The sequence below is a fragment of the Rutilus rutilus genome, assembly GCF_951802725.1.
Source record: "Rutilus rutilus genome assembly, chromosome: 6".
Lineage (NCBI taxonomy): Eukaryota > Metazoa > Chordata > Actinopteri > Cypriniformes > Leuciscidae > Rutilus > Rutilus rutilus.
Window position 1 is genome coordinate 19,479,778 of NC_140214.1, and position 16,798 is coordinate 19,496,575.

General features: G+C 37.6%; 1 protein-coding gene across 1 annotated transcript; it reads right to left on the minus strand.

The window, feature by feature from the left end:
- Positions 1–1,499: 1,499 nt before the first annotated feature.
- htr5aa (5-hydroxytryptamine (serotonin) receptor 5A-a) lies at positions 1,500–4,144 on the minus strand (the record flags this gene model as incomplete). Its single annotated transcript, XM_084411329.1, has 2 exons — positions 1,500–2,151; positions 3,446–4,144. 2 exons carry the CDS (start codon positions 4,142–4,144, stop codon positions 1,816–1,818), a joined length of 1,035 nt encoding a protein of 344 aa, XP_084267455.1. The 3' UTR covers positions 1,500–1,815.
- Between the last annotated feature and the right edge of the window lie 12,654 nt (positions 4,145–16,798).

The window sequence follows — 16,798 nt, forward strand, 5'->3', positions numbered from 1 at the left end:
GTCCGACGCAGAAGTATAAAGGCCTATTTATACTTCTGCGTCGAACTGTCGCCGTAGCTACGTCGTAGGCTGTGTGTAGCGCGCGTACCCTACGGCGTATCCTGACGTGCACCTCTCAAAAAATGTAACAACGCGTCAATTCTACGCGGACACAAGCGCTGTGATTGGTCTGCCAGAACCCCTCCCTCGGGGTTTCACATGCTCCCTAGGTGCGCGTCAACGCGGACAACGACACAGAAGTATAAATTAAAACACGTTGCCTACGGCGTATAGGCTCCGGCGTAGGTCCGACGCAGAAGTATAATGAGGCCTTAATGAGGCCTTTAGTTACATTTTTGAGGAGGTGCGTCAGGGTACGGCGAAGGGTACGACGTATGGTACACGTCAATGCGTATGCTACGCCGTACCTTCTACGCGCACCCGACGCAGAAGTATAAATTGGCCTTTACCCCGATCGTCCGCACTAACCGCCGGACCTTGGGGGATCGAGCCTTCGCTATCGCCGCCCCCACCCTCTGGAACTCACTCCCTACATCCATTAGAAACTCCGACTCACTACCAAACTTCAAATCAGTACTCAAAACCCACCTGTTCAAACTAGCTTTTCCTTAAAAAACCCTTTTGTTTTGTTTTTGTTTTATTCCCCATGTGAAGCGTCTTTGAGTGTCCAGAAAAGCGCTATACAAGTGTGTATTATTATTATTATTATTAATAATCTACAATGAATAACATAAAAGGTTAATGTGTCCAAAATTATATAGCCTAAACAAAAGGTGCAATGTGCTTGTAAATTAAAATGTAACCAAATCCTAAAACAGATCTTAGTTAAAATCATCAATTACCAAAGGGATGCCAATTACCACATAGTCCTGGGTCTCTCATTAAATCCCATAAAACGTAACAATTCAATGGAAAGTTTGAATTCGATACCCCAAAATAAATAAATACATGTTTTTATTCAAGTTAATATAAAAACATAAATATAGTTCTCGCTCACTGTCTTACATTATATATGTCTACTTTAACAGTTTTATATATACTGTTCAAAAGTTTGAGGTCTGTACAAAAGTTTTAATGTTTTTAATGCAAGGGGGCATTTATTGGATCAAAAATACAGTAAAAACAGTAATATTGTGAAATAAACATTTTCTATTTTATTATATATTAAAATGTAATTTATTCCTGATGGCAAAGTTGAATTTTCAGCATCATTACTCCAGTCTTTAGTGTCACATGATCCTTCAGAAATCACTCTATGCTGATTTGCTGCTCAAGAATCATTTCTTGATTATTAATGTTTAAAACAGTTGTGCAGCTTAATATTTTTGTGGAAACTGTTACTTATTTACAGGATTCTATCAAAAGACCAGCATTTATTTGAAATAGAAATATTTTGGATAATTAAGATCCTTTACTGTCACTTTTGATTTAAAGCACCCTTGCTGAATAAAAGTATACATAAAAAAAAAAAAAAAGTGTTATGAAGATACTCAATTTATACTCATTCTACTGAAGTCACATAATGTTTTAAAATGAGTTCAGTTGAAACTAATGAATGTAATGTCATACTGTAAATGTAAACTGACTGTCAAAAGCCAGAAGCTGTCTATATTCATTTAATGCAGGGAACAGACTGACATTTCAGAGTGTTCTTCACTGTTAGACACAATTGGTCACTTTTCCTGGCATTAAAAGCCCAGACATCATTCCGTTTATAAATCTGTGCTTTTTGAAGAGCTCAGATAACCACACTTCCCCAAATGGGTGGTTTAAACTACATGGCATTTGTGGCGAGGCCAAGATTTCTGCTATCTCTCAGCGCTGGCGGGAGAAGAGATTCCTGAAAGCGTTATTATAGTTCTTGTTGAAGGCTGTGTAAATGAGCGGGTTGAAGAAGGAGTTGGAGTAGCCCAGCCAGAGGAAGACACTCTTCCATATCGGTGGAATGTGACAGGAGCACAGCGGAGTGATGAGCTCGGTGAGGAAGAAAGGGATCCAGCACAGGACGAACACTCCGATGAGGATGCCCACCATCAGAGCCGCTCGCTTCTCCTTCTGTTCTCGCCACGTCTCACTGTCAGTCTGAAATGTCACAGTTGCATGGCGGACCGTGAACACCATCTGAGGCTGTTGCCTGGAGGCCTCTTTTACCTGAGGGAACACATGTGTCTCGAGTGGATCAGTCAGGAGCATAGATTATGATCAAATAAACCACAGTACATAGATTTCAACCTAGTCCTCAATATTCCATGTGTCCTCATACAGCATATATGTGAATTTAATTGAATATGAACGTAATTTACATATTACATTTTTAAATATTTACACTAATGTTCAAAAGTTTGGGGTCTGTAAGATTTTTTTTAATTAATAAAAGAAATCTCTTGTTCACCAAGGTATGCAGAAGATATGCAGTAATATTGTGAAATATTATTACAATTTAAAATGTTTGTTTTCTATTTTAATATATTAAAATGCAATTTATGTGATGGCACATTTTCAGTCTTTAGAGTTACATGATCCTTCTAATCATTCTAATATGCTCATTTAATGATCAAGAAACATTTCTTATTATCAGTGTTGTGCAGCTTAATATTTTTGTGGAAAGCGTGACACATTTTTTGGCGATTCTTTGATGAATAGAAAGATCAAAAGAACAGCATTTAATAGAAATTAGTTTCTATTAGTAGAGTTTTTATAACAAAGCAAATGGTATGCTGTCACTTTTTATCAATTTAATACATCCTCGCTGAATAAAACTATTAACTGCACCGATCCCAGATATTTGAATAGTGTTGAATTCTTAAATGATTTAATTACAGTGAGAATATAGATAAAAATAGTCTTCAAAGAAAACCAATCCAATGCATGAAATGCTGACCTCACTCATGCATTCAAGTAGGTTTTGTGTGCCATTTCTTCTAGGGTCTAGATAACATAATGTGAAATTGCATAGGACTTCTGCAGTATTAGAATGGCCATGAGAATAGCCATTTAAGCATAAGCTTTTAAACCCTTAAAGTTTCTGTGTCAAACCTTAGACAATCACTCCTAAACCCAATGAAGTAGAACAGGATTGTAATGGAATGGAAAATAATGTGGAACTTATCTAAGAAAGGTGTCAGGATTACTATTCGCCACAGTGTTGTGACATGCTCAGAGATTATACCATGCTTTTCAAAGTAATAGAGCAAGCTAATGGGACATTCAGGTTCAATTGCCTATTGAATTGCTGTCTAGTGACGTTCTGTAGAATAATGAAGAGGAATATGAACAGTTTGATCTGAATCAATAGAATACGTTCTGGAATTTTTAAATATTGAGAAAGAAGTTCTGTGTGCAGTTCAGTCTGTACAAAATTAAAACATTGGTGTGTGCAGATAAAGATCCTAAATTATTGCTGCATTAAGAAAAAGCATTTCACAACATACAGTATAATTTATACCTCTCCAGCCTCTGCAACTGGAGTGATGGTGTTGGTCCTCTTTGATCCAATGCGGAACTTAGCAGCTTTGTATATCTTCCAGTAGACAAACAGCACAACACAGAGAGGCAGATAGAAGGCCCCGAATGTGGAAAAGATGGTGTAAGACGGCTCCTGGCTCACCTGGCACTCCATGTCCATCTCTGAATAGGTCTCACCCCAGCCAAACAGAGGGGAGAGGGAAATAACAGACGAGAGCAGCCAGGTCAAGCCAATCATCCCATTAGAGATCTTCTTTCGGGTCTTCAGCGTGTATTCCAGGTGGCGCGTTATGGACCAGTAACGGTCAAGGGCTATTGCGGTCACGTTCCAAATGCTGGCCGTACAGCACAGGACGTCGAAAGATATCCAGACTTGGCAGAGAGCTCGGCCCAACTTCCATCTCCGACCGTTGAGCTCATGGACCAGACTGAGAGGCATCACCAAAGCAGCCACCATAACATCAGATATGGCCATGGATGCCACCAGGTTGTGGGGCACACGGTGGAATGTTCTGACTCGGAGGATTGTGACTAGGACGAGCATGTTCCAGAAAAATGTAGCCACCACAAGCATTGCCAGCAGTGTGAACGTCAAGACGCTGAACACTGTCTGTGGGCAGTAGACATTTCCATATTCTGAGCTTTGATTAAAGGAGCTGTTATGGCTGACATCAGCCATGTTATTGAGTGCGCTTTTGTCCACTTTACACCACTTACAAAATAGCGAGAAAGAACTTCACTGGACTGCAACAGCTGTAGAAAAAGTAAGAAAATAGAGATTGTAAAAAAATCAGCTTCTACACATATTCTGTGTTGTGAAAAAAAATAGTGATGCTTAATCAACATCGGAAACTGAATTGTTTGCTTGTAGAATCTGCTATGAAATTATACAATTTACCATTTAGACATGTAGGGGTAATGTACTGTCAGCCAGTCAAAATCACCATAAAGCTGTTATTTGTCATATTTTTTAATATATATTTGACCTTTTTTGAATTAAAGTGATAAATATTAAAGCTTAAAGTCAGCATGAAACGGAAGTTGCAACAGTCTTTTCTTCCATTTTGTGACGTAAAAACATTTTTAGGGCGGGACTTAAATTTGTACCTCTGGAATTGATTGGATAGTTGTCATTTGTTATTTCTGTGATGTCAAGTGAGTGACAGGTTTCCTGCCTTTGCACCAGTAAACACGTCATCAGAGAAGAGATGTCGCTGCAAGAGGAAAGTTATTTTGATTAAAAATATAAGGGCAGATGAATTTGTAAAAAAATAAATAAAAAAATAGGAGCAATTGTCAATTTTAATTTCTTGGTGACTTTAAAAGAGATTGCACCAGCCAGAACAGGTACTGTTCATAAAACGTAGGCTACAACTGTCCTGCTGGGAGAACTCAGAAATAAGGTAGAGCTGGATCCATGTGCAGTATGCAAGTTTTATTAATAAAAAGTTACAAAAATTGGAAACAGTCAAAATTCACATTTTCTGTGAGCGGAATGGAACGGAACAGAGACAACCACCAACATGAAGCCATAAAAGGACAAGACCTGACAAAGAACACAGGAAACACAGGGGTATAAATACACAAGGCTAACAATACAACAAGACACACCTGGGAGAAATCAAGACTAGTGAACAGGGGGAACCAATCAGCAAAAGGACTACAAAAGAATTACAAAACCTAACACAGGAACTGAACATAGGCAGTGAATCACTCGCTAACTTCCTTCCGTCTCGTGGACTCGGATGTGAGTAATTTCTTACGTTGCACGAGTGCCCACTACTGGTGGAAATCGTGCATAAGGTTTAAATGGAATACACTGAGCTCTTGATCACTTGGAATTCACTATGGAGCAGATTTATTATTTAAACCCCTTTTTACTTATGAATTGGTTTTATGCACCATTCTATATGCATATAAGTTGTTGAAGAACGAGCAAGAAGGTGGCTGGCCACACACTGGATTCAGTACAGACTACAGAAGCTAGCATACATGACATATTTTTGCACAATGCAATCCATAAAATATATATATATATATATATTTTTTTTTTATAGACTTCTGTAGTCTGTACTGAATCCAGTGTGCGGCCAGCCACCTTCTTGCTCGGTTTCCATATTCCCTTGGCTCTACTCACCTGAGGAATTATTATTTTTTTTTTTGTCAATTTAGAGTGCAACAATTTTTTCAATTTTTTATAAGTTGTTGGAGAAAATATTTAAAATCCTGTAGGTATATGAGCTGTTGGAAATATACGGAAATATATTTTATGAAAAATAAACTTACACACACACAAAAAAATAAAATAAACTTTGACTGTGAACATAACATATAATTATTATATAATTCTTTAATAAAACAGAAAATCAAAATAACAAGACACTCAGGATACTAGAAATTAAAGCTTTAGCATAAGTTCTGCCGGGAAGACTCAATTACTACGTCACCTATTGCCTTCACTTCTATCCAATCATATTCTTATGCTCATTGTATAAAAGCTCGGTACTTACACATGTTTGAGTTCGCAGATACTGAAGCGACGATTACCCCCATCCTCCCCACCACCACCAGGATGGTCCTGTCCATACCTCCCGGGGGGGTCGGCTGCGCCCCTGCCTTCGTCTTCAGGCAGGAATTGCAGATCCGATACCCTCGGATTATGCACTACGGACGGGGCCTACGCCAAATGACTTTGTATATTATCAGCTTGCTGAGCTGTCAATAAATGTACGGTTTACTGAAATAATTCTCCCGAGTCTTTCTGGTAGAACTGGCAAATACTTGAACAGAACAACCCAATGATATCTAACATAGACAGACAAAGAATGAACTGAGGAAAACTAAAATACACAGACCAAACCAATCAATGCAGTGAAGGTGTGAACACTAATCAAACAATGAGTAACCAAGTAGACTAACCAGAAGTGGGAACAAGGAACTAAGGAAACAGAAAACAGAGGCCTATACCATGAAGCAGGTTTAGGTGGATAGCAAGGTATCTTTCAGTTTAGTTTGCGCCAAACCTGTTTTTTTTAGGCACCATGAAAGTGGCTCGGCTTTTAGCGGTGTTCATCACCATAGTAACTTACATTCCGCGGCTAACCTGCTCCGGGGCAGGTTATGTTCTAGGTAAGAAATCTCAAACCAAAACTGGACTAATCAGCTGTGAGCAAAGTGACACATCTCTGATGAAATAAAGTCACTCCCCAGTTTCTCTTGCTCCAAATTAAAGGTCACTACATGGTAAAAGATTTTTAAATACAAAATTGAAAAGATGAAAAAAGATGATTATTTATTATAATTATTTTATATGAATAATAATGATACCCCTAATACACATGATATACCCAAATACACGAGTAATTTTAGTTTAACAACTAGGCTATTATTAAATATGTAGTTTAAATGAACATAAATATATAGATATGTAATATAAATACGATTTGGAATCGTTTACATACATATATATATATATATATATACACACATACATACATACATACATATACAGTGCTATGCATAAGTTTAGGCAACCATGCTAAAGTTGACTAAAAAGAGGAATAAAAAATCATATTTTGCAAATTTAACTTAATGCCTTATTTTAAAAATTTAGGAAAAATCCAACCTTTAAGGACACCAATTTTCTTTGTGAATGAATAATGTATCGTAAATAAATAAATGTTCTTCCTTAAAAAACAGGGTGCATAAGTTTGGGCACCACTATGTTAAATTCCCATAGAGGCAGGCAGATTTTTATTTTTAAGTATTTTTTTTTTTTTTTTTTTAGGATACTATTTATCCTGATAAAGTTCCCTTGGCCTTTGGAATTAAAATAGCCCCACATCATCACATAGCCTTCACCATACCTAGAGATTGGCATGGTTTTATTTCAGTTAGCCTAATAGCTAGTTTGATTTGCATTGAGAGATGATCTTATGGAAAGTACTCCATGCCAATCTCTAGGTATAGTGAAGGCTATGTGATGATGTGGGGCTATTTTAATTCCAAAGGCCAAGGGAACTTTATCAGGATGCATAGTATCCTAAAAAAAAAAAAAAAAAAATACTTAAAAATAAAAATCTGCCTGCCTCTATGGGAATTTAACATAGTGGTGCCCAAACTTATGCACCCTGTTTTTTAAGGAAGAACATTTATTTATTTACGATACATTATTCATTCACAAAGAAAATTGGTGTCCTTAAAGGTTGGATTTTTCCTAATTTTTTAAAATAAGGCATTAAGTTAAATTTGCAAAATATGATTTTTTATTCCTCTTTTTAGTCAACTTTAGCATGGTTGCCTAAACTTATGCATAGCACTGTATATATATATACAAAAAGAAGAAAATATCTTGCTATTATATGCAAGTGAAATTTGTGAAGTTAGTTTATATATTTGATGATATATATATATATATCATCAAGTATATAAACTAACTTCACAAATTTCACTTGCATATAATAGCAAGATATTATATTCTTTTTGTGTAATGCATTTATGTACTTCATAATCTTCAATCTCGTAATCTTTGGCAGAAGAGAGAAAATCTCTTGCGATGAATGATTCTCTTGTGAGAATTGATTTGGAGTTTCTATATGTTTCAAGGCAAGTGATTTGCTGTTCACTACTGTTGACAGAGAAAGTTGATGATCATCGTCATGGTATCAACAAAGCCTGATTGAATTGGTTTGGCTTTGTCAACTTGAAACTAATAACCGTGAGTTTGTTCAACCATCATGGTATGGTCCAGAGCAAAACCAACTCAGGGTAAAATTCGAACACAGGAAAGACATAACCCAGACAGTATTGGATTTATGCTGTGTCCACGCCATGGCCTATAATGCTCTCTTCATGTGCTATCAGAATTATTGTGAAGGGGGTGGATTCTGGTATCCACTGCTGCTTCAATGTATTTGATGGGTGATTATAATCAAAGTATTAATCAATATTTTTCCTTCTAAATATCAAATTGTTGATGTTTGAATGACTTCTCTTTTTATAAAGAGATTTTATTTTGTTATAAAAGTTACCAGTGTGATTACTGAAATGTTCTTTTCATGTATTATCTAATGTCTGTATTTGATATCTGAATACAGTAACAGTGCTTGCTTATTTAGCCCGGCTTCTAGAAATGAAATATGGAGTCGTTTTGTTTGAGAAAGGTCTTCAACATCTTCAACGTCAATACATACATCTGTTTTCTGGGGTACCCTGACAACTAGGTCACAAGGGTCAATGGAACCAATAGTTTGACCATTTCTTAGCTAAAAGCTGTACTTTACTGCATTAGATTAAAGTGTCCTTGAGAGAAAGAACGTATTATCTTGATGTTGTGAGAACACTCTCCTGTTTATAGTTAGAGCCTGGCCAAATCCAACCTTGAAGAAGCTGTGTGTCTGTGTGTGTGTTAGTCTTTTTGGTTACAGGGTAAAGGATTGACTGACTTGTTTTCCTCAACATGTTGGCGCCCAGCAACCCAAATCTGCGACCTGAAAGGTCACGACGGTCAGAGTGTCAGCTGCAAAATCGATGGAGATATGCTTCAGTCTATCTGTTTATGTGTGGAAAATGATTGTTTATCTATTTCTTAGCCATTGAGAATCATTCAACCTGAAGCAAGGACGTAGCTTAGACCTTAGTCAAGGGTATAACTGCTGTGATCTCTGCAACTGTAAGCGGGGCGGCCTACGAACTCCATGTGAGTCTTGAAGCTGACTTCTGCTGATGAAACTGCATCTTCAGTAAAACTTTTCTTCAATTTATTATAATTCTGACAACGGGTCCTCATTCATCATCATATCTGGTTCTGGGTCTTTGACTGTAAATCCCCTTACAATTGTAAATATGAGTTTTCTAGTTAAAAATTGCACATGAACCCCCTCTCAACTCGTATTTACCACTGGGAAGCTCAGAGATAATTTTGATACCCAAGTTCCAGAGTTGGGCGGGCCATAAACATAGCGGAGGAAAGAACGATTGCTACTGTGACTGGTATTCTTTATTAGATTTTTCCACAACAGTTACATCGCCTTGTCGTGTCTTTAAAGTAGTGCATATTTACATATATCATGAAACATAATTTGGAGCGTATTATATGTTTTATACACAGCAAAAATAGCCTGTATTTGACTCAAAATTCCAGAGTTGCCAGCAAGCTTACTATATAGATCAGGGATGGGCAACTTCAGTGTTGGAGAGCCACTGTCCAGCAGAGTTCCAACCCAAATCAGAAACACATGAACAATGTCTTCAGAATTGCTAAAAAGCTACAGGCAGGTGATTTTTTGTCAGGGTTGGAGCTAAACTCTGCAGGACAATGGCCCGGCTCCTCCAGGATTTAAAGGGATAGTTCACCCAAAAATGAAAATTCTGTCAGTAATTACTCACCCTCATGTTGTTCCAATCGCGTAAAACCTTCGTTCATCTTCGGAACACAAATTAAGATATTTTTGATGAAATCTGAGCCTTGTCTCACTCCTCCGTAGGCTGCTAGGTGGCCCAAACTTGCTGGCCCAGAAAAGTTATTAAAGAGATCGTTAATATAGTCCAAGTGACTCCAGTGGCTCAATCTTAAGTATATCAAGCGACGAGAATACTTTTTGTGCGCAAAAACAAACAAAAATAACGACTTTATTCCACTATTCATTTCCTTCTCTCTGGGCCTCGTAGTGTTTTTGCGCTGCGCGTCTGTGTTGCACGTCATCACGCATCACACACATGACCAGCGTCGGCCAATAGTGAGCCTACGTGGTGACGTGTAACACAGACGCGCTGCGCAAAAACACTACGCGAACCAACTAGAGGTCCAGAGAGAAGGAAATGAATAGTAGAATAAAGTCGTTATTTTTGTTTGTTTTTGCGCACAAAAAGTATTCTCGTCGCTTGATATACTTAAGATTGAGCCACTGTAGCCACTTGGACTATATTAACGATCTCTTTAATAACTTTTCTGGGCCAGCAAGTTTGGGCCACCTAGCAGCCTATGGAGGAGTGAGACAAGGCTCAGATTTCATCAAAAATATCTTAATTTGTGTTCCAAAGATGAACGAAGGTCTTACGCGGTTGGAACAACATGAGGGTGAGTAATTACTGACTGAATTTTCATTTTTGGGTGAACTATCCCTTTAAGTTGCTCATTACTGATCTAGATAGCACGGTGAATGTTCATTCGGTTGTCAATTAATGAGAAGCTAAATATCATTTTGGCTTTAATGAGATTTTCCCAATAAATATGCAAGAATAAACCTGGTGTCCTCCATGATTCCTGTTCTTTCCGACAACAGAGCGCTTGAATGCAATGAGCTCGTAAAGTGGGAAGTAGGACATTTTGATAGCACATGAAGGCAGCATAATTACCGTAGTTTTGAGATTACAACAGGTGACATTCTATTCTGAGCTGAAATTGTGCATTTCTATGGCAACACTATCAACGCCTAAATTAATCTGCAGTGGTTATGTGGTACAAATAGGGGCTCTCCGAAAATTCCCATCTTACAAGCTGTAATTACGAACTCTACAAGGACATGAACACTTTTTACAAGTTGAAATAACATAATTACGGCAATTACAACATGGCACGAACGCACCTTTAAAACAGTAGTCTTCATCATCGCACTACAGGCTGCAGGGAGGACATCTTGAATCTGACCGCGATTGTCCAATCAGAATATTCCAGAGAGCTGTGTAAATAATTTTCTAGATGACCTAGAAAAATACATTTACCACAGCTTCGTGTCAGTTGACATTGTAGAATAAATATCTGAAAACATGTCAAAGTTGCTGACATGCAAATTCTGTGTAACAACTTGGTAAAAACATTATAGCCCAATGGCAGAGAGGTACATATATGGTTCTGTAGTTATTTTCTCAATGAAGGAAGATCTTTTTCCCCATCTGCCCATGATCAGTATAAGAAGTGTCAAATACTCTTGAGTCTGAAGCTTCAGAAACATACTATTTTGTGCAACCATTATAGCACTGCTTGTAACACTTCTCCTTCACAAATTGGATTCTGGGTGGATTGTGGACTCTTAACTGATCCCTACTTCCACTGCTCTGTTTTAATGATCAAAGTATTTGCATTTTGATATCTTGCTGGGAGCAAAATCTAATGAAGTCTTTGATAATTTATTCATATTTAATGTGAGCGAAAAGCTTAAATCCATATTTTACTACAGGTGCTTACATCAATATTTTAAAACAAGTATTCCTTCATGACATTAGTTTAATCATGCTTTGTGACTCCATAATGAATCTGCCACTGGAATCTGTTCAAGTATCTGTATCAAATCTGTTCGAAAACTTAATCGAGTTTTTGAACAACGTCTGTGTGAACGCTGGCCAAACTGATTAAGCATTCATGTATGGCTTGGGGAAATTCATAAGCAGAAACAATAAACATTTCAAACAGAAAAGGTGAAATACATGCATATTGGTGACCAAAATAGCTTCAGTCTTCCCATGCCTTAAGGATAAGTATATGGATAATATAGGCTATGCTTGATGTATGTGAAACATTAAAATATTCAGAACACCTCAAGCTTGAACGTGTGCGTATAATTATTATTATTTTTCTTTGGTCTGTGGCCTAAATCAAACACCAGCTCAAGGCTAATTCACACTGCACTGACAGGCGATTACCAATAGCCAATTACAGTACGTCACTTCTCAAACATTCCAAGACCTGGAAAATTTTGATTCGCCGAAAACGAAAGCCGACCAACCGCGACAGGGGTAACACACTGATCAGACAAACCCCGTTGAAGGGTCTGTTGCTGTCTGTCGGTGCGGTGTGAATTGGCCTTTAGTGTCACACTGCTGTATTAGACAGTCTTTTAGAAATGATATGCATGTGTGGGAAGTTAGGACTTTCATAAACCACATAATTTCCTATAATCAAATATGAGACATCCAACAAATGTGTCATCCGCTCTCACATAGCTAATGTCCTCTTCTTTGAATCATTACTTTAATGGCAGTTAAAACAGAGCAGCGTCAGAGGGCTCATCCTAATCACACTGGTACTTCTCTTCACAGCGGATTCCTTCAAATAGGTGACAAGGGTTCTTTTAACTGCTTTTACAGACTTGCTCAGTAACACAATGCTCCTTTACACTGTTTTGGCAAGTACTTGTAAACCACACAGAAATCACACTTTGTTGTTGTTGTTGTTGTTGTGTGCATATGTAACATGCCAAACCAATTGCCCTTCCTTATAGTTCTCAATTTTCAAGGTGCACTCAGTAAGTTTTAAAGGGGTGGTTGATTATGATTTCACTTTTCCAACTTTAGTTGGTGCGTAATGTTGATGTTTGAGCAAAAACAACATCTGCAAAGTTACAACGCTCAAAGTTCAAAGCAAAGGGAGATATTTTCTTTTAAAGAGATGGCTTTTTAAGGACAACAACAAATGGCTGGTATAGGGACTACAGGACATTCCTCCCGGGTAAGTGACATCACCAACCCTAAAATGTACATAAATCCCGCCCCAGGGAATGTGATTTATAGATTATCATGACAGAATATGCTAATCAACAGAGCCGGACAGTAACGGAGTACATTTACTTGAGTACAGTACTTAAGTACAATTTTGAGGGATCTGTACTTTACTCGAGTATAATTTTTGGGGAGTACTCATGACTTTACTCAAGTACATTTGAGAGGCAAATATTGTACTCTTTACTCCACTACATTTCTATCCATAACCGTGAGTACCCGTTACTTCTTCAAAAAAATAATAATAAAAATAATAATAATTCTCGGAAACCCTCAATTTGTTGGTTCCCTCTCAAACGTGATTGGATTGTGCAGGCGCCACTGATTGGGACAGCCTATCAGCAATCACCTTCAGCTTTCCGCCAAAGTCAACTCCATGGTCAGATTTAGATAAGAGACGAAACCATGGACGAAACAATGGATGAAGATGCAGCAGGTCCATCCCGGGAATGTGCCAACCTGTGGCCCCACCTCGCCAGACTATTTCAATTTTCTGAACAAGTTAATGATAGTTTTCGCTTCAAGTGTTTGCTGTGTTTACCAATGTAAGCACTGTGGCAGTAGTAATGCAATATTTAGAAAATGTACTCTTGATACTCAAGTACTTTTAAAAACAAGTACTTATTTTTACTTAAGTAGACATCTGACTGTAGTACTTTTACTTGTACTTGAGTAAAATTTAGCAAGGGGTATCTGTACTTTTACTCAAGTAATGAAGCTGTGTACTCTGTCCGCCTCTGCTAATCAATGACTAGAAGATAGACACATAAGCTACATAAATTCATCAACTAACCATTCAGAAATGTCCTGTTGCATTCTACATGTTGTCACTTCTTCTTGAGTCTCTCCATCATTGTCTGACTCGGGTTTGAACATAAAAGGCTAAAAGTTTTTGAAATTTTCAGTGCATGTCTGTGTGAGGAGGTAATCGAAGCTCCGCCCTCTGTGAAGGGATTGCATTTGCATTTAAAGGGACAGACACAAAAACGGTGCGTTCTTGCTCACCCTCAAAAAGTGACACTTTTAACATGCTATATAAAAATATCTGTGGGGTATTTTGAGCTAAAATTTCATATACACACTCTAGGGACATCATAGACTTATTTTACATCTTGTGAAAAGGGTAGCCTATTACAGTGGTTTTCAACCTCTCCTGCAGGGACCCCCTGACAGGCCATGTTTCTGTTTTAACCCTGAAATGGCACACCTGATTCAGTTAATTTAAGGCTTAATGAGTAGTTGACTAATTGATTAATTGACTAATTCCTACTCTTCCAACTCTAAAAACTACTCATTAATTGAATCAGGTGTGCCATTTCAGGGTTAAAACAGAAACATGGCCTGTCAGGGGGTCCCTGCAGGAGAGGTTGAAAACCACTGGCCTTTTAACTTTTGACACTATTGCTGTTGATGCATTAAGTTTGTTTTGCCACTTCATGTTTTTTTCTGTCTCCTGCTATACACATTTATATGACAGACATTATTGGATTCAATCCCAATTCGTTTTTGTGCGTTGTTGGTGGTTTGTGAGGTCTGGCTGCTGCACTGCACTGTGATCGGAAGGACATGAGTTCTTCCCTGTGGTCGCTGTGTGTTGGATTAATTTTTTTCCTTGATCTGTGGCATGGGAGCTGCGGGTCGTCACAGTTTGTTTAATCACTCCATTGGGGACAGGTTGTTTGGACTTTTTCTATTTCCACAAGTACTCCTGTCTGGACTGTCTGGTGGATTGTGCACATGCTGTCATGTCTAAGTTCAGTTCAGTTCTTGTGTAGTATGTACATTATATTTGTTATTGTTTGATGTGCTGTTTTGTTTATATGTACTTTTAAGTTTATTCTTCATAAACCATCAGCCATGAGCACTGGGTGAAAGCACTTAAGAAAACAATATTACTGATATTATTATTATTATGTATTATTATTTTTAACGCATGACACTGCTTGCCAAGTTGCCATGATCTCAATATGGCAGTGACCATGAGGAGATGACCTACTCCATATAGAATGAAACAGCTTTTTCTGAGTGTACACTCTTAAAATTAAAGGTTCCAATAAAGGTATAGCAATGCAATAGAAGAACAATTTTTGGTTTCCAAAACAACCTTCCAGTGAACAGTTCTGAAAAGAAACATGTTCACACAGTTCTTTTAAAGATACTTTTCCCACTATAAAGAACCTTTTGTGGACTGGTAAGGTTCCAAGGAAAGGTTCATGGACTATCAATGCCAATAAAGAACCATTATTTGTTGTACTGTTCATTTGAAAAACGTTTCAATTTGCAATATGAGTGCATGATCATACACTTTAAATCCGTGATCTAGCCAAAGTAGCTGCATCAAAAGGTACAGCACTGAACTGCTCGGTGAAGGTAGGCTACTTTTGTGCATTGATTTACATATGCTGCTAAGCATCAATGTTACTTGTCAAGCAGCCCAGCAATTAACATATGCAGATGCAAGTTAAGTACATGCTCATGCAAAAAAATCTGAATTCTGATCGCGCGACTCACAGAAGCATTTGTAAAATATTTCATGTCATTATTGGTTCGTGCAAAGAAATTACGACTATGAAATAGGACCTTGTCATAAACATAGAAATAGGTCATTAAAATATAGGCTATCACTTTTTACTTGACCACTGGCGCTGTCTTTTCATTGGTAGAAATAATTTTTAAGACATTTAAGATTACAATTAAGTTCCACAAAGTGTTTAAATAGCCAGTCGTAAATGGTTCGCACTATAATTTCGTAATGCAATTCAATTTAGCCCACTAACGAATTAGAAAGACTAACTTCCACGTGACATTCATTTTAGGCTACTTCAACTGTTATTTCTCAGCCAATTCAGCATCATTCATTGGTAGCATATAGCCTATATTACGTTGCTCTGTCAGATTTACACAAGCGGCATCTCTCCACATCCGTTTATTGTTTTTGTCCCCTTCCCACTTACCTTGGGAAACAACAATTTTGCTTCAGCGACGGCAGTGTCACCCCAGTCGGTAGAAAACAATATCCTGAGTGAGTGTCAGGATCTCGTGCAAGAGAGGAGTGACTGACCGCACTACTGCAGTTTCTCAAGTCGCCACCGGCGCAGACCACATTGATACAAGGGTTACCATATCACATCCCAATGACATAAACTGATATGTTTTCTCGTCTATGTTTTTTTATTGTACCCTGTGTCCTTTATTTGTCATGATTGTAGATTTCTGCAGTCTTTACGCAGGGGAAATCACATTCACCGAGGCAGATATTTCAACGTGAAAGGCAAACAAACAAGCACACAGACTTCAAGCTGAAGCTATATTAGTGAAGCACCAATACATTTTTTTCTTATAAGCTTCAAAATGTACGCTGTTTCTAAACCTAACCCTCACATTGTTGTTATATCTAGGCGACATTAATGTATAATTGTGCTGCTTTTCGAGCATTTCAAATTGAGAAAGGTTTTTTTTTTTTTTTTACAAAAGTGTTCTCACAAAGCCATAACAGTAGGCCTACAGAAAGGGAGAATGAATGAAAAAGTAGCTCTTAGCTGACTTTTTGGTTTTGGACTCACAAAGAAACTGGGAGTAGAAAAAGGACAACATTTTTCCTTGCAACTATTGTAACAGGCTATTTACACATTATAGTAACATAAGCTATTTTTCTTAACATACATTTATTTTTAATAGATATTTTTCTTTTCATTTTCTTTATCCATAAATATGTCTTCTGACTGACATGTCCAGGAGCCAGCCAGTGCATATACATTGAAATAAAAGGTTTAATGCTTAACTTATTCTCTCTTTATTTTATTTTTTGTGGACATAATATTTTACTCGATTTGAAGTT